This window comes from Notechis scutatus, chromosome 2 (assembly GCF_049901735.1).
Source record: "Notechis scutatus isolate UNSWTSFEM ecotype Mainland chromosome 2, rNotScu1.2, whole genome shotgun sequence".
Lineage (NCBI taxonomy): Eukaryota > Metazoa > Chordata > Lepidosauria > Squamata > Elapidae > Notechis > Notechis scutatus.
Window position 1 is genome coordinate 190,404,353 of NC_142010.1, and position 18,948 is coordinate 190,423,300.

The 18,948-nt window shown below is 38.0% G+C and overlaps 1 protein-coding gene across 1 annotated transcript in view; it reads right to left on the reverse strand.

Annotated features, from left to right (window-relative positions):
* ADAMTSL1 (ADAMTS like 1) overlaps nucleotides 1-18,948 on the reverse strand; it is a 252,080-nt gene that overhangs the window by 75,388 nt on the left and 157,744 nt on the right. The window contains exons 14-15 of the mRNA XM_087957646.1: nucleotides 16,629-16,918; nucleotides 8,456-8,585 (exon numbers count right to left, since the gene is read on the reverse strand). Of these exons, the coding sequence (XP_087813772.1) occupies nucleotides 8,456-8,585; nucleotides 16,629-16,918 (420 nt within the window). The remainder of the gene's footprint in view (nucleotides 1-8,455; nucleotides 8,586-16,628; nucleotides 16,919-18,948) is intronic.

Below are 18,948 nucleotides of genomic sequence, written 5' to 3' on the forward strand. Positions count from 1 at the left end.
GGGAAATTTCACTATTTTCTTTTTTCCATTCTTTTCTGGAGATAGAATCCTGAAGCTACATATTGACTTATGAAAGAAATGGTCAATGCTTGTATATTCAAAAAGCCTAGCTACAGACTAGTTCAAACAATAATCCACGGCTAGTCTTTTTGAGGGACCTACATTTTGCTATCAATCGTTCAATCACAGTCACAAATATTATACCCTCATCATAAAGTTGGTATTATCCAGGGCAGTAATGGGTAACCTTTTTGTTGTCGTGTGCCCAAAGTGCACACGTACCTGCACTCATAATGCAATGCACGTGTGGCCCCCCCACCTCTGCGCATGCACACGTGACCCCCCTCGCATGCCCCGCGCCTCTGCGCATGTGGAGCAGATACCCAACAATCAGCTGGCTGGTGGGAGGCGCGTGTGCATGCACAGTGGACCTGACCCGGGGCGGCGGCTCACGTGCCGGCAGAGATGGCTCTGTGTGCCACTTTCAGCATGCGTGCCATAGGTTCGCCATCACGGATCTAGGGAAAAGACTTTTGTTCCCAAATAGGATATACTCCAGTTAATATATTGTATACTCTAGTAATGAGGATAGCATTTAGCAAAATTCACACAGGCTAAAACCCTGTAGAACCCATCAAATTGCCCCAAGTTGTATGTAAATTTAAAGTCAACAATAGGTCTATTACAGCTTGATTAAAAAAAATTGATAATTAGCTATGAGCCGTGGTAACGCAGTGGCTAGAACACAGTATTGCAGGCTAATTCTGCCGACTGCTAACAGTTTGTTTCTTACCTGTTCAAGGTTGACTCAGCCTTCCATCCTTCCGAGGTTAATAAAATGAGGACCCAGATTGTTGGGGGCAATATGCTTTCATTGTAAATCGTTTAGAGAGGGTTATAAAGGACTATGAAGTAGTATATAAGTCTAAGTGCTATTGCTACTCTGTGGCCTGAATTACAATCTGTACCACAATCACACTGTGAGTTGCCACTTAGCCGTGTTAATTTAGTCAGATGGCTTTACATGTTACTTGAAAGCATAGAAAAAAGAAATCAAGAACTGAATTTTCTCTGTCTGTACTGGGTACACTCAGTTATCTCCTTTGCACAGAGATGCCCTTGGTTTCCACGTACTAGGAACATACATCTCTTCCCATTTGAAACCATAAGTAGGCTATGAACAGAATGAAATTGTGACAACCTCCTGAGTAACATAGTTCATAGGAAAAAATATCACACATCAATTGCACACTGTAAATAGGTATATTAGGGATTGTGTCAGAACTACATGATATCTCCTAAATCCTGGGAAATAATGGCATCCACATATTGAATTTAGATCTTGTCAGTAATCTATAGGTAGTCCTTGACTTGCAACTATAATGAGCCCAGAATTACTGTTGTAAATAGTTACAGTTGTTAAGCAAGTCATCATGTGTCCAGCCTGATTCTATGACTGTTTTTTGCAGTGGTTGTTAAGCAAATGCAGCAGTCGTTAAGTGAACCTGTTATCCACAATGGAAGAAAATGCTGATTTCCAGCAAAAAATGTAAATTACAGTCCTGCAGCGGCATGTAAATGGGTATAAATGAGGGCTGGTTGCCAAGCACCCAAAAGCAGTCACAAGACCACGTGTGTGTGTGTGTGTGTGTGTGTGTGTGTGTGTTGGAACTTTGAATCCAGGTGGTCGCTACCTTTTGAGGGATCTGTCGTAACTTTGAACAGTTGCTAAGCAACCAGTCGTAAATCAATGACTACCTGTATTCACCCAAACTCCAAAAGATGAACAAAGCATTGTTAATGTGCTAGCATAAAAGTGTTAAGACCTTCAGTAAGTAAGATCTTCCATGTAACCCACTTTTGCCTTGTTTTCTGCATTTAGCATGGAAATAACAATCACTTTAACATGAAGCAGTCACTATGCTAAATAAGATTATATGGTTGTAAGATACTTTATGACAGCTTGTTGAAATACTGGAACCAAAGTGAAACAAAAGATACTCATTCTTTTAAGTTATACCCATAGAGTAAAACTAATTTTATTATTGACTTGGGTTGCAGAAATGCTCTCACTTTTGTGATCCTGGCAGAAAAGTAATTCTTTCTGTATTCAAAAGAATAAATTCCCTTTTGGAATTTAAAACCCCCTATCCCATACCCTGGCAATTAAAGATGGAAAGTGCATTGAATTCAGTGACATTACACTATAAGGAACAATGGTGTCTTCTTCCAATGTGGTAATAAAGAGGAAACAAAAATATCTGCACATGAGGAACATTAACTACAATGTTTGAATTGTTGAATCTTTTAAAGAAAAATGGCATGCCCAGAAATAATTTTTATAAGTTTTTACAGATGTGCTCTGATATTTTATGAACATATTTTATGACCATTTTAACAAGAACATCTACATGCACATATCTGGATACTATAGGAACTTGGGTTGTTGTTGTTTTTCCAATAAGAGCTTAAAATTCAATCCAAGCCATTGTGCCTGGTAAATAAAGAACTTGACAGTATGTTTGAGTCAATTAATTGCGATGGAAATTTTCAGAGATAGAGATGGAAAAACATTGCATACATTCCACCTCGAGAAATTATATTTGCATCTTAACCACTGTTGAATTCCCTTCCATATACATTTGTAGTTTAGATACTGAGAGTGAATTCAATTACTTCCTTAGAGAAAGTTTTGGAAATTAAACTGCTTAATGCTATAGATTGTGTTGACTGATAAAATGTTTTCATGGACAAAAGGTTCTTACCAACCAGCTAATTTCTTTTTAGGATATAGTAGGATTTCAGTATATACTATTTTTATTGGAAGGCAAAGGTGACTCCAACTGAAGGGAGAAAATTGAAATTGCTTCTGATAAATTATAGATGCACACAGAGAGTTTAATTATGGCCCGGTGATTAACACCAAGGAAGCAAATTAAATTTTGCAAGGCTGATAAAGCTGCAAGCTGAATGAGATTATGGATCAACAACAGTATTTAAGCCGCATTGCAGATGAGCTTTGAAGCAAAGGGCAGGAATTGTGATATGTAAGTATGTCTAATTTTCAGAGTTGGAATTGTGAAACCAGTACTATGAGAAACAGTGAGAGGCAACAATATGGAGTGAAAAATTTGGACAGGCCTGTGTTCAAAAAAATCTGGCCACAACAAAATACTAAAAAGTCGATCAACAACAACAACACAAATGAGGACAAAAGAGAAAGCAAGTACACATTACCTTATAAGCAAAAGCACAAATTTAGAAATAACAATAGCCAGCTGACCAGCTTACGCGTTCAGTATTCTATTCAGTTGTTATTGTGGGGCAAATTCAAAACGCTTTCCTTCTTACTGATTCCAATTTTCACAGTTGATTTGGATTCCAAACTCGTTAAAAAAGAAAAGGGGTTCTTTGGTTGGAGCCAGATTGAAATTTTGACAGCCTATTGTGGGTGCTGTGGCTGTGGGCAATTTGTGGAGGCTCACAAATTCATAAAATAGACTTCAATCAGCATGAAAATGGTTTGCTGGGCAGGAGCGCCCATCTGTCCAGTGGTGCACCTTCTAGGCTACAAATTTCTCATGGAATTGACTTTAAGGTGAATCATTCTTTCTGGCATCAGATCAAATGCTGATTGTTTGGTCAGCCAATTAAAAACTGATTGCCTTTTGCAGTCATGTATATTTTTACTAGAATTTTTAAAATAATATTGTATAATCTGCCCTGCTGATGTAAGAGTGGTAGAAAAACTTTTTTAATAAAACAAACAGCAAAGGATCACCTGATTGTCTTTTAAATATGGGCCCCAAGGCCATCACACTTTAAAATTCTATAAATAAATAAACAAATAAACAAACAAACAAATAAATAAATATGGTGAACTTGAGCATTCGTCCCCTCTTAGCCTAATGTTCCCCAAGGACTATTTGCAGAAATATTTTTTAAAAAAATCTTTCCTAAACATTTTTCAGCAATTCAAATAAATTGAAAGTGCGGTTTATTTTTTATTTTTTAAAAGGCATTCTTTTGCAATTTAGGAAGCCATTGGTACTCAGTGTTCAAATTTGAAAGAAAAAAAATCTCTAGACCTCAAGATTAATAAGACTTAATTCATTCCATTTTATACATCATTATTTTCAATCCCTGTAGACGGGTAACAAGGAAAGGAGAAAGGAAATGCAACGGGGGTATTTAAAAATATTGCAGTTCTTCTTGTTTCCGTCTAAGGAGAATGTTATCAGCTATCTTCCTGTTATGCTGTCTTCCTATTCCAAGATATTACCATTTATTTCAGTTTTGTCTCTCACTGAAAATGAGAATGTAGTAAAACACTCAAAACACATTTTATTTTCATGAAAGTAACTTTTGTTACCAAATGACTGGCAGATGGAAAAGGAGATTTTTGTTGGCAGATGATTTTGGCAATATATTTGTTTGCAAGTAATGCCTTGAGCTTTTTCTGGTTGTTTTGTCACTCACTCCCATACTCAGCCATTTTAAAGCATATCAAACGTGAAGAAAGAAAAACATTTTAAAGGGATTAGGACAGTGATGGCTAACCTATGACACGCGTGTCACTCGTGACACGCCGAGGCACTTTGACTGACTGTTGGTATGGGGAAAACCTGCACATTTAGAGGCTGCCTGTGCTCTGCTCCAATCCTTGCTCCCTGCTTGTTGCGTGAGGTGGTGTCACCGCTGCCGCAAGATCTTTGCAGCAGAGAACCAGTTTTAACCGCCATAAACTGAGGTCTGTCAGTTTCATTACCTCAGGAACGCTACAGGAGGAAAGGAGATCCATGAGGTTCACAGCCCTGTAAGGTGGCCTTCCGATCCCCACATCCTGCACCTGCAGCCCTGAGACCAGGGAGACGAGTTTCACAGCCCTGTGTGATCACCCCAGCCCAGTCCGTCATAAACCAAATTATTGATATTTCTTGAAGTGACACACGACCTGAGGAAGGCTACACTTTTTCCCGATTTTTGACACACCAAGCTGAAAAGGTTAGCCATCACTGGATTAGGATAAGATAATTAATTAAGCATCACTTCTTTTATGTAACTTTCCCAGTCCAAACTTCCTTTTTGCTATTTTTTTCTTTAAATAATGCGATACTTAAGCATTTTCCCCATGATGACTTCAAAACATTTTGCTCTCATTTTAATTAAAAAGGAGCATGACATTCCCAGGTGTAACTCAAGATTTGACCCCCAGATTATTTTGATAACAGAGTATTTAATTTGATAGACTATTTGCACCAAGACAAATTCCTAGTGTTTCCAATCACACTTGGCCAATAAAGAATTCTATTCTATTCTATTCCTATTCTATTTCTATTCTATTCTATTAAATTGGTTATAATGTTCTCATTGATAATATGGTACGTTTTCTTTTTCTTCTGAATTAAGCAGAAACAGCAAAAGAGATCGAGATGCTCTTTTGAACTATTCCTGAAAGGAAAAGCATCTGCAGCCAACCACAATTTTAGATACAGAGCAACACTGCCTGAATGAGAGATATTTATTCATCAAACCCCTCAGGAATTAGACATAAAAGAGACTAGTGAGATACCCCATGTAATGATATATGAAAATTATTTTGGGATCTATGTTTATGTTTTCTGAACAAATTGGAAGATGCTTTTCCGGAATGCAATGGAAAAGCTTGTAAAGGAGCATTGGAATTGATCTCAGACTCTTCTTTAATACTATCCACTACCCCAAGTCTTGTACAGGTAGTCCTTGACTTATGACCACAACTGGGACCAGAATTCCCATTGCTAAGCAAGGTGATTGTTAAATGAGTTGTACCCATTTTACAACCTTTTTTTTAAAATCACAGTTGTTGAGCAAATCGCTGCAATTGTTAAATGAATCACAGGGTCATTGTCAAGCGCTAGGGAAATCAGAAGATCCAGGTAGTTCAAATGAGAATAAAGGTTTATTGCAAGCTTAAGCTCTCTACAACAGGGGTGTCAAACATGTGTCGTCACATTGTCATCACGTGACATATTGTGATTCCCTTCCTTCGCTAAAATGGGATGGGCCTGGCCAGTGCATGACGCATCCGACCTGCAGGCCGCCAGTTTGACACCCCTCCTCTACAAGAATCTGAACTATTGACGGTCCAAATAACTGGGCGGTTGATAAGAATCAATGGGAGATCAAGGTGGACTGGACTTAGATCTCTTGGGGCTACAAGGGGATTCAAGACTGATGACGCATTTGACCCCTCCCTCAGGCTCAGCCTGGTCATTGCCTACAGACATAAACTAATCTAGCTTTCCCCCATTGACTTGCTTGTTGGAAACCAGCTGAGAAAGTTGCAAATGGCAGTCACTTGAATCCAGGATGTTGCACTGACATAAATGCAGCTGGTTGCCAAGCATCTGAATATTGATCATGTGACTTTGAGGATGCTGTGATGATCATACAGTGCAAGGACTGGTAGCAAGTCTCTTTTTTTCAGTGCTTAATTTCAAATACTCTCTAAATAAAAGATAGTAAATCAAGGACTAGCCATGTAGCATTTTATACATATTGGCTAACCATTGCAGTAATTGTATTATTAAAATAGTATTGCTCTTACATGTTTTCTATATTATATGAGAGTGTGAGGGCTTTTTTTAAATTATTCAAAAAAGAAAGAAAGGAAAAAGGGAACACACCAAAATGCATCAAGTAGGCTCTATTTGAACAGCTTTACAGAAGACAAATAGTCAAAGATGCTCTAATACAGATTAGCATACAGTGGAACAGCTGTGGCATTTACTAATTAGGCTCTGAAATAGATCAGATTTGCCTAGAACCATTCGGTTGCCATCCTCTGGCCTGGTCTCTGTTCTTATAGGAACCATAAAGTTTCAGAGTTATGTACCAATTTCTCTGGAAATGTGGAATTTTTCCTGCCTAGTGTGCACCTATTCATTACCATTCAGTTATTTGCACAAGAATAAATGCTTAGTTTTGAAACTATTGTAAGAGCAAAGCTGCAGAATTTGCCTGGAATTTCTTCTCTTTCCGTCCATCTGGGTTTTATTCCTTGCTTGCTTCTCTTATCTTCCTTCTGCAACCCACACCCACACTTAGTATACAAGCACAAAATAGAAGCAAACTGTCCCCATACATCTGAATCTTGCTAAACAATGTTGACACTACATGTTCTTATGATCGAATCTAAGATTTATCATGAAGATTCCTCTTTTCAAAAGGCTGTATAGTTCATTCATTTCTGCATACTCTCTCCAAAACATCATTTACATTTAACATGCTTTTGACAATTTAATAAGAAAAAAAGGGTCAAGAATCGCTTTTAGGTAAAGATCGCCTTTTTACCAAAGCGTTACTAGCAGTGACTATGTCAAAACTATTTTAAAATGGTAATCTGCTGACCACTTTCTCTGATGTAAGTCTTCTTGGTTTCTAAAATCATATTTAAAAGGTAAAGATTCTCCTTGCACATACATGCTAGTCGTTTCCGGCTCTAGGGGGTGGTGCTCATCTCTGTTACAAAGCCAAAGAGCCAGCGCTGTCCGAAGACGTCTCCATGGTCATGTGGCCAGCACGACTAAACGCCAAAGGCGCACGGAACGCTGTTACCTTCCCACCAAAGTGGTCCCTATTTTTCTACTTGCATTTTTACATGCTTTTGAACTGCTAGGTTGGCAGAAGCTGGGACAAGTAACGGGAGCTCATTCCATTACACAGCGCTAGAGATTCGAACCACTGACCTTTCTGATTTACAAGCTCAGCATCTTAGCCACTGAGCCATCACGTCTCTAAATCATTTTTAGTGTGCTTTAAAGCTGAAGAATGGCCATCAGGAAATATAAATTGAAGTGAAAACTGATTACAGCTTCCTTATTGATGTTCCTTCACTTATGAACTCATGTATCAAATGTTTTTACAAACTGTCGCAGATGACAAGAGTAGCCTGAGTCAATTTTTGCTAAACTGGAGCCCTACAAATGCCCAGATTAGTAATGGTAGGGTTGAGAAACTTTTAAGATATAAGACAAAAACTAAGCAAATCAGAAAACTCTTGAGCAGGTTCCATTCCCATTCAATTTGATATGTTAAAAAGTGTTCAGTTACACATAAAGTATTTGAAAGAATTAATTCTCCTTGCAACTTCTGATGGCTGCCATTCACACCAACCCAGGCATGGGCAAACAGCCTGGAAAGTAACGGAACAAACAGAAGAGACAGGTCGGGAAGATCTTGAGTTCCATTGTAGAGTGGAATTACTTACACACATACTGAACTAGAAATAACCCTGAATATAATAAAGCGGATAGGAAAAATAATTCACTTTAAATCAGTGCAGTTATTTTGTGCTGGGTGCCAGGAAATATGCTCCCAATTGTGCTAAGCTTCTCTGCCTTTCAAATACAACGTGGCAAAGTGCAAATGGCGCTGAGGACCCATACGGAGAAGAGAGCAAACAACAGCCTACCTTGGGGGACAAGGTTCCAGGTTACAGGACCTCAGCAACTGTGGGGGGCGCCGACTGCTCACACATAGATTTTCATCTGCAAATTCTCTGGTCTGTTTATTCAGGCAAGTCACCACAGCCTCCTGGACACCTGTACACACAAACCAAATTAAATCAAATTAATGTTTAAAAATCCTGCCAGCTGCATTCCAAGTACGGAGTCAGCAAAGAGAATTGCAGACATGTTACTAACAAGAGATCCTTTGGAGCAGCCAGCTTGGGAGCTTGGGGCCTTTGGGAAAGCAATTTGATACTCTCTACTGTCAATAGGGCAGCATCACATATGGCTACTACCCACTGAAGAGCATAGTGACTTAGAAGTGGAAAGGTAGCGCCACATGGCAGATACACGATGGGTCTTCTAGACAATTGAAAAATATCTTCCTTTTTTTTTTTTTTTACTAATTAGATGCAGTAGCTGTTTTAATTTTTTCCTAGGAAGAAATAGAGCGATCCAACCTTATTGCCTGCAGCTAAAGGAAATGCATATTTAACGTTTATTATTCCAAAGTGAAATCCAGCACTGAATCAAAACCACCCTATTCGATAGCAGCACATACAGTATAGCACTATAATTGAGTGTTCTGGGTCTACAGAGGTGGAACAAAGATTTAGAAGTCCCAAAGAGCCGATAAAAAGAAAACAGAAATTTACTGGGTTTTAGTGAGTTCAGTGGGTTTGAAAAGGCTTGAGGCTCTTATTCCAACTAGAGCTATGATTATATTTGTAAAATGGCATAGAAAACCGGTTAATTCAGGTAACACTTAAGGCTTTGTTACAATTTGTCTCCAAAAACTTACAGGTAATTTTTAAAAGCTCCAGCTAAAAAAGTATTGAAGTCAGAGAGAGATCAGCGTTGCATGCTACCCACATGAACACGGAGCAGATCTCATAATGACATGAAACCTATAGTTAGCTGAATTTTATACAGGTCATCTTCAAGATATTTTTTAGTTTCTTCCGGCATAAGCTTTTCTTCTGACACAAACTTTTATGTAAAAACAAATTACACTTGCTTCCAGTATTTGTGGCTCTGAAGACCGCCTTAAAAATACACTCTCAATAGGCAAAGTAATTTCATAAATAAAAAGAAGGATAAAAAAGAAAACTTGACCCATAATTCTGTTTCCTTCACCCTCTATGATCTTCCAGCACACTTTGAATGTTTCTGTATTTCGAGATAAAACATTTATTACAAGAAAAGAGCAGGGTATCCTCTAGTAATTACTTGACAGACTTCAAGTACAACCACCAATCTCCAACAGTAGGACATATTAATTGAGGGGAATAAAAATATGCAAATTCACTGCTGCCCACTAGTGTTTTCATTATGATTTCTAGTGTTGGAATAAACAGCCTGCCCAGGTCTCAGGAAACCAGATGCTACATATTCTCTTTTTCTCTGACACAATGTACAGGAATGGTCTTTGCAGAGTGGACATCCTGTTCAAAGGTCATCTGACTGTAATTTCAAGATCTACTTGAATGGATGATGTTTAGCTTGGGTTATAACCTTTGGCATTGCCTCTGCAGAGATTAAAAAAAAAGAGTATAGAAGAGGAGAAGAAGCTGTACAGTATTTCAGTTCACTGAAGCATCAAAATCTTTTGAAGATGACAGAATGTTTATAAAACCAACAAACAAGCTTGAAATAACGTTGCTGAATGAGAAAAAATAACACACTTGTCTATGCAGAATAGACAACACGGTGACTTATTTTTTAAGTCAAAGTTTAAAACAAACATGCTTTTTTGTTGTGGTGGGTCAAAGCATCATTCCTCAGAATATCACATTTTAGCAAAAAGAGAGAGAGAGAGAGAGAGAGAGAGAGAGAGATTTTCAGAGTTGTTAAGCCTGATATATTTTGGTTTATTCCATGCCAGCCTGATTTTGCAGTATCCCCACAAAGGCATTCAATGCTTTATAAGCACTTGCTCATGATTTAAATTTTTGGCTCAAAAATATATAGACATGGGTTTAAAATTCAGGCAAATGAGTATTTTGTGATACAATGCACCCAAGAGTTCACATTGTGTAGAAAACAGACATTACAAATGGGATTTCATTGGAGTTTTATCACTGATAGATGTCAAAATAGAGTAAGCTTATGAATTAATAAATGGAAAGTTGCCATGAACAGAAAAAGTTCTAATGCATAAATTGTAATTTAACAGCATCCTATTGGTGAGGGTTGTGTGTGTGCACCCACCAATATGAAAAAATGTTTCCCTGTGTAAGTAATAGGAACCATAGTAAACCAAAGCTCACTAAAATATAGGTTTAGGTTTACATTTAAAATAGTCAAGTATGAACACTACAACCACATGTTTGCAAGTGTGTAATGTATGGAAACACTAGTCAGAGCATTGGAATTGTTTCCTGTTCTTTGTCATATTTGCATTTTTGGCAAATGGATATTGTATAATATGCTTCTCATTATTACAGAAAAGGGCTATATATAGCATTTCACAGCAAGGAAGAATGCTTCGTGAAATGCTCCTTTCCTTGAATTAAAAAATACTATTTGACTTTATGAGTTAAAGAATGTAAACTCATGCAATTTAATGTAGTAATTATTTATGTTTTATTATGTTTACATTAATATAAACATAATATAAAATAAATTTAAAAATATGTAATATATAATAAAGAAGCCAAATATTCTTTCCCAATCAAGTTATTTAATTAGGTCCATCTTTAACTATAGGACAAGGATTGCTCTTTTTCTTGAATTAAACAATGCTATTCAACTTTATGATTTGCTCTAAACTTTGGTTTGTTTTTTTCCTTCTTTATTCTTCCTCCTTTTGTATTGTATCTTATAGATTGTAAGTTTGCAAATAAAGACTGTTCTGCTTTCACTGGTTATACGTAAGCTTCTGTGGGAAACTTTCTGCCTGAAGATTAGGATGAAAAAATGGTTTCAAGTCAATGCAATAATAAATAATGAGAAAAAGCTGCTCAGAATTGGAGTAAAAATCATTCATTACAATTTGAGTATTTGAGATTCAAGTTTTAAAGAAATATCAATAATTTTAACATAGAAACTGAGTTAACTTTCCCTTGAAAAATCTTTCTTTATGACTGGAAAATTAAAATGCCACATGGTACATGAGTAAGGCCTCATGGTATGAATCTAAGTAGCTTTTAATTCAGTTTCAATATACCATCAAATGAAATTTGCAATGTTTATATCTACTAGTAGAGAATAATTGTTACATGATACTTGATGACAGTGGTAGAAGACGTAGCCACTGAATATAGACTAAATTACTAATTAGTTCCTTCTGGCTGCTATTCCTTTGAGGACAAAAACCTACTTCTGTGTCTATTATATTTCATCTGTGGAGAGTAGAAAAAAATACAATTAACTTATCTGTCATGTAAGATTATTTTAAATATATTTATTTCATTTTAATTGTGTGAACAGAAAGTGTTTCTTCAAACATGCTGGAAGGCAGCTGTTTTGCCAACAACTGTAAGACACTGAGCTGAACACATACAGTGTGAGGATAAACAAGGATAATAAATACAAACAGAGCCGCAAAGCCCAGGGATGGTACTTTATTTTTTACTCAGCACCCTCAAAGTATTTCTGTTAAAATTGGGTCTTAGGTGAAGTGTTGCATAATCAGTATTGACAACTGGTTATGAAGACTGAAACCAGAGATTTCACAATACGATATGATGCTAACAATAGCAATGCATGAAAAATAGTGGCCTGTCTAACTTCTCTCAGTACATTTCACTAATGAGATGGTTGACACCACTGGCAATCAAACAAGGTATTCTTTTATCATTATAAGACTTTCTGGCTTTACAATTTGTTATGGTTCTATAGTGACTTCATCTCCAAGTTTTCTAATCAACCTACCCCACCAGAATCTTGGTCTTTGTTTTCTTTTCATTTATGTATGAATGCTTCATTTAGTAGGAGGACACAAGCATGAGTAAGGGATTTATGAACTTCAAACTTCAAACAGAGGTGCTTGCAAAAAAAAAAGAATGTTCCTAATCATAGTTTCACAAAATAATTAAGTAAGGCTTGATTTTGCTCAAACCTATGCTGCAAGATAGCTAAATGTAATTACAGGTAGTCCTTGACTTACAACAATTTATTTACTTACTGTTTGAAGTTACAACAACACTGAAAATAAGGGACTCAACAGGTAACAGATAATCAGAGTTGGAAGGGACCTTATAGGTCATCTAGTTCAACCCCCTGCCCAAGCAGAAGACCCTACACCATTTCTGACAGATGGGAGTCCAATCTCTTCTTGAAGGTCTCAAGTGATGGCGCTCCCACAACTTCCGAGGGCAAGCTGTTCCATTGGTTGATTGTTCTCACTGTCAGAAAGTTTCTCCTTGTTTGCAGGTTGAATCTCTCCTTGTTCAGTTTCCATCCAATATTCTTTGTCTGGCCCACAGGCACTTTAGAAAATAGCTTGACCCCTTCCTCTCTGTGGCAGCCCCTCAATTTAAAAATGACTTAAGTCCATTTTCCTGAATTATGACTGTTGCAGCATCCCCACAGTCACGTAATTTACATTTGGATGCTTGACAACTGACTCACATTTATGATGGCTGCAGTGTCCCGGGGTCACAAGATCCCCTTTTGCGACCTCTGACAAGCAAACTCAATGGGAAAGCCAGATTCCTTTAACAACTATATTACTAATTTAAGAACTGCAGTGATTCACTTAACAAATGTGGCAAGAAAAGTCATAAAATGGGGGGAAACTCACTTAACAAATGTCTCACTTAGCAACATAAATTCTCGGCTCAAGAATTCGGTCATAAGTACTACCTGTACTTGGAAACTGCAAGGATATCGGTTTTTTTTTTCTGTACTTCTTTTAGCAACAGGCAAGGAGATAACTGGCCAATGATACAGTTGAATAAAATTGTTTACCACACCTTATTTCAATATTGCTTTTGACTTGGACTTGACACGGAGCTTGAGGGCCATAAGGTAGTAATTGACTTGCAATTATTTGTTTAGTAACCATTCAAAATGACAACGGCAGTGAAAAAAGTGACTTATGATCGGTTTTCACACTTAAGGTCATCGGAAACACCCCTCCCTCCCCCCACAGTCATGTGGACCAAATTTGGATGCTTGGCAACCCAGGGTCATCTGGGCAAGCCCTTTCCAGCCAACTTCCAACAAGCAAAGTCAATGGGAGAAGCTGGATTTGCTTAAAGAATGCTTGGTTCACTTAACAACTAGTGATTCATTTAAGAGCCGTGGTGGTGCAGTGGTTAGAGTGCAGTATTGCAGGCTACTTCTGTTGACTGCTAGCTGCCTGCAGTTTGGCAGTTCGATCCCGTCAGGCTCAAGGCTGACTCGGCCTTCCATCTTACCAAGGTCGGTAAAATGAGGAGCTAAATTGTTGGGGGAAGTATGCTGACTCTGTAAACTGCTTAGAGAGGGCTGTAAAGCACTGTGAGGCGGTATAGAAGTCTAAATGCTAATTAGCTATTGCTAATCATGGAAAAAACGATTGTAAAATCAACTGTCTTACTCAGGCACATAAATTCTGGTCTCAATTGTGTTCGTAAGTTGGCGCCACCTATAATAGGTTAGCTGCCCTGGATGCACAGAACTGCCACCTGTTCCAGTTACTACTGTGATATACTGAAGATTAAAGCTTTAAGAAGCTGTTTTCTTCACTGTATCTCAGAACCAAGTAGGAAAGGAAAGTTGCCTCTTATTGTGGGTAGGAAATGGGATGAACTCTCAGAAAAAGTTCACTCCATAAGATTTTCCTATTAGACAGAATGTATATGTAGCCTTTGAAATGTTACAGCTTATTATGTGAACATAATTTTTGTATGGTAAATCTCAGCTTCCAACAAGGAAAACAAGGTAAGCATTTCAGGGAAATTAAGGAAGTTAAGGATTAGAATCATTAGGTGTGTAGCTCTCCATAAACAATTATACCAAAATAATGGCATTTGGATTGGACAACAATGTATATCAAGCAATTCTCGTAACAGGAATTAATGGTGATACTCCTTGGCTTTTCCTTTAAGTGTCAAGTTTATTAGCTCCAGGCAGTGGTTTCCTTAGCTATTTCTGTCATATGTTCCCCCCCCCCCACATCTAACCCTTTAAATCCAAGCTAATATCATTTGGTGGGATAAGCTATCAAAACCAGCTGAGTCGCCAAACAGATTCAGGAAAAAGAAATACATACGCAAGAGATCCATATGTCTCTGCTTATGAGGAAGGCAGGCAGCCGTCAGGCAATGTAAAGTAAATGACACCCAATGCTTCCTGCCTGAGCCTTTCTCTCCAAAACCATGTTTCTCTGCCCCAAATGCAAGTGGTCAGCAGGAAATGTAAACAAGCAGGCTACTACATCAGACGTACGAAAGACCCCAGCTGTGAATTTTGATACTTTCCCAATTCAAAACGGTTTTACATCTGGACCTCGTTTCCAACCATTCTTCTCCAGAGCCACCCTTTCTTTTTCAACAAGAAGACTGATGGCTGATTTCTCGCGTCATGACTGTTTTGGTGAGGCTGATGGAAACCTCTGTGTTGCAGTACTCTGACTGACAGTACTTCCCACCTCTGACTGGAGATAGTATCCTTCCCCTGCCACGCCCACCAAGCCACTCCCACAGAACCGGTAGTTAAGACGTATTCTTGGTTTTCTACCTGACAACCAAACCGTGAACATTTTTTGCAGGCCGTATCCTAGTTTTCTCTGTGATATAACAGAGATACCCAGTGAAACCCTATTAGCAAAACCCAAACAAACAGTAAGCAACTAAAGAAGAAGGAGAGGCGGTAAATACAGGTAGTCCTCGACTTACAAACATTTGTTGAATGACTGAAGTTACAATGGCCCTGAAAATAGTAACTTAGGACTGTTTTTCACACTTACAACTTGCAGCATCCACATGGTCATATGTTTAAAATTCTGGCACTTGATTCATATTTATGTCGGTTTCAGTGTCCCGGGGAATCATGTGATCACCTTTTGTGACCTTCTGACAAGTAAAGTCAATGGAAAAGCCAAATTCACTGAACAAATGGGCTACTAATTTAACAACTGCAGTGATTCACTTAACAACTGTGGCAAGAAAGGTCACGAAATGGGGCAAAATTCATTTAACAACTGTCTCGCTTAGCAACAGAAAATCTTTTTTAAAATACTGCCACCACTAACGTAAGATTTTAACCTTTGACTGAATCTTCGCATTTTGGTGAGTAGAAAGAAACTAGATTGGATTTAGGGAATTAGTATGAGGTTAATTTATAACACATCCTATATGCTAGATGTTAACCGAGCCTTGCGATCATTTTCTAGCAAATTCAATTAAAATAAGGAAAGAGAACAAGAAGCAATGCGTGGAAACTAATCAAGGAGAGAACTAACCTAGAACTAAGGAGAAATTTCCTGACAGTTGGAACAATCAGTGGAATGACTTGCCTGGAGAGGTGGGTGAGATTTTTAAGAAGAGATTGGACAATCGTTTGTCTGAAATGGTAGATGGTTTCTTGCTATTTCCAGTGGTGGGTTAAACTAGAAGACCTCCATGGTCCCTTCCAACTCTGTTGTGCTGTTATTCTATTATTCTGTTAAATAGCTTGAAATCTCAATCCTCTTAACTTTGAGATGGATCCTGGCTACATTAGCAGACATGACTGATTTCAATGAAGTTTAAATCAGAGGTGGTATTCAGCAGGTTCTGACCAGTTCTGGAGAACTGGTAGTGGAAATTTTGAGTAGTTCGGAGAACTGGCAAATACCACCTCTGACTGACCCTGCCCCCATCTATTCTCTGCCTCCTGAGTCCCAGTTGATCGGCTGGGTCTTCTTTTGTTGCCCTGCACAGGAGAACGGAGCTGGGAAGCAGGTTAGTGGGGTGGGGAGGGAATGGGATTTTGCAGTAACCTTCCTCCAGGAGTGGGGTGGGAATGGAGAGTTTACAGTATCCTTCCCCTTCCACCAAGCCATGCCACAACCACCAACCATGCTCACAGAACCGGTAGTAAAAAATTTTTTGAATCCCACCACTGGTGTAAATGTACAAAATGTAATCTGGATCCAAGTACATTGCTTCCACAACCCAGTATGTAGGAAACAAAGAAACAAGGGAAACTGCAAATGGAACTCACCTCCACCACAAGCCTCAGAACATTCAGTGAAGCCTTCATATTCCCAATCGTAAAGTTCATCAAAATCTTGGGAGCCCCTGAAGGGCAGATCAGTCTCTTCACCAGTTTTTCCGTTGCAGGGACCACTGTAGCAAGCTCGTTCGGACACTGGTTTGGGCCCTTCACATTCATCAATGGGCAGATCTGCCACAGACTGAGAGAAGGATAGCAGCACCTGGCACTTCACCAGCCGCGCCTGGACGCCCACTCCACAGGTCACACTGCAGGTAGACCAGTCCTCGGGAATAAACCTGTGGTGGTGAAGCCATTGTGAGAGGGGAAGAACAGGATGTAAGAGCAATCTATGGGCTGCACAGACACCCTTCAAATCATGCCCCCTCTCCTCAAATGATGCAAAAACAGAAGTATCTATGGATTCTCAGTCATCCAGGTCATGGTTGTTCCAAAGGTGCTTTTTCAAGAGGCCACTGGATTTTCTGGTTTTTATTTGAAGACTTTTTGCTTTTCATCCAAGAAGCTTCTGAAGCTGAAGAAGAAGTTTCTTGGATGAGAAGTGAGACATCTTCAAAGGAAAACCAGAAACTCCAGTTGCCTCTTGAAAAAGCACCTTTGGGATAACTACAGAAGTGCCTGTCCATGGATTCAGGATCCACCGCTCATACTAACACAATCTTTGTTCTAAACTGTGCTCCTGAAGAGGTTCCAGGGCCACCTATAGTACAATTGAGCATAGAAAGGTGCCATAAGGATAAGCTGCTCACACCAAATGAGTCCAGCTGAGATGCATTACTATCTATCATTTTCTCTAAATGATCTTGGATGGAGAAAAGATTCACATTTAAAAATGCTTGTGTGATAAGCAGAATTTTAAATTTTGGAATGTTTATCTAATTAGCTAACTTACGGTATTTACCTTATCTTTCTATAAATGTCACTAAGACTGCATACAACATAAATAATAAAACACATAGCAATGATACAATAAATTTAAAAAAAATTAAATATTAAACAAGTGCAAAACAGCATTGAAAGTCTACTATTAACATGATTTTAAAGGTTTAGTTCTTAGTTTTGAGAACTCTGGCTAAAAAGCTAAAGATCTGTCTATTTATGATTTTGTTCTATGTGCAACTACTTCAAATGAAAATTTTTATCTTTTAATAAATGGTAATATTATAAAAGTGTGCTTGGTAATTCTAGCTACCACTGTATTTACTAACATATTGATAACATTAATGGATCACTTGGTCTCATTTTCCAGCAGAGAAAAGTAGGAGAGATGATCTTAAGGAAAAGGTAGTTTTATAATTCTGTGCTCCCATGATTGTTCTTGGAGGTGTTACATGGTTATCATAACAATTTCATTCCTGGCAATCAGACTATGGTTAAAAAAAAATGTTTCCACAGAAAATTATTTTAAATATATCACTGCTACCCATTTGCTCACAATGAGAGCAAAACAGACAAGTGTTTATCCAGTAGATGTAATCAACTACGTAAATTATACTCATTATTAATGAAGTCATAGTGTACCATAATAATTCATAACTGAAATACAGGAAAAAAAGTTCGGAAATTTCTGTTTCCTGAACAATTGTTTTGCATGTTGAACTAAAAAAGTAGGTTTACACTATATAATAATTTGTTTCAAAAGCATAAAGACAATTTATTGAATGTGGCAGGGAGCAATAAAGTATACCACATTTGGATGAGAAAGTCAATGTTTACTAATGGTTTACTACCGGTAATAATAATTTTTAAGCCTAGTGATATTTCAGCTTTGCTAAATTTCAGGAAGAAAAGAACTTACCATGTTTATTATATATATGCTTCATAAAATATTTTATGGCAAAAATCATGGCTTTGAATAAATGGAAGTTATCCATTACAAACAATGTTTACAAAGATTATGAAATCAGATGAAACATATTTTTGGCTTTAGAAAATGGGAATCACTGTTAATTCTGGGAGTGCCACAATTTAATGTAATAATACAATGGTACCTCAGTACTCGGCTGCTTCAAAATTCATTAAATTTGGTACTTGATGTATTTTGATGAGCAAATGCGGTCCCGGTACTCATTGTTTATTTGGTACTCAAAGTGCTGCAATAGGAAAAGCGGGGAATGGACAAAAAGTCTGCCATGCCACGCAGGTCACTGACATAGGAAAAGGGACAGGAAGACCTTACTGGCTGAAACAAAGAGTCATGTGGTAAGTCAGGTGGTTTGTTTGGCACTCTTTGTTTTTAGTATTCATTGAACCTTCTGGAACCAATTAATGTTAAGTACCAAGGCACCACTGTATTCAATTATAACGT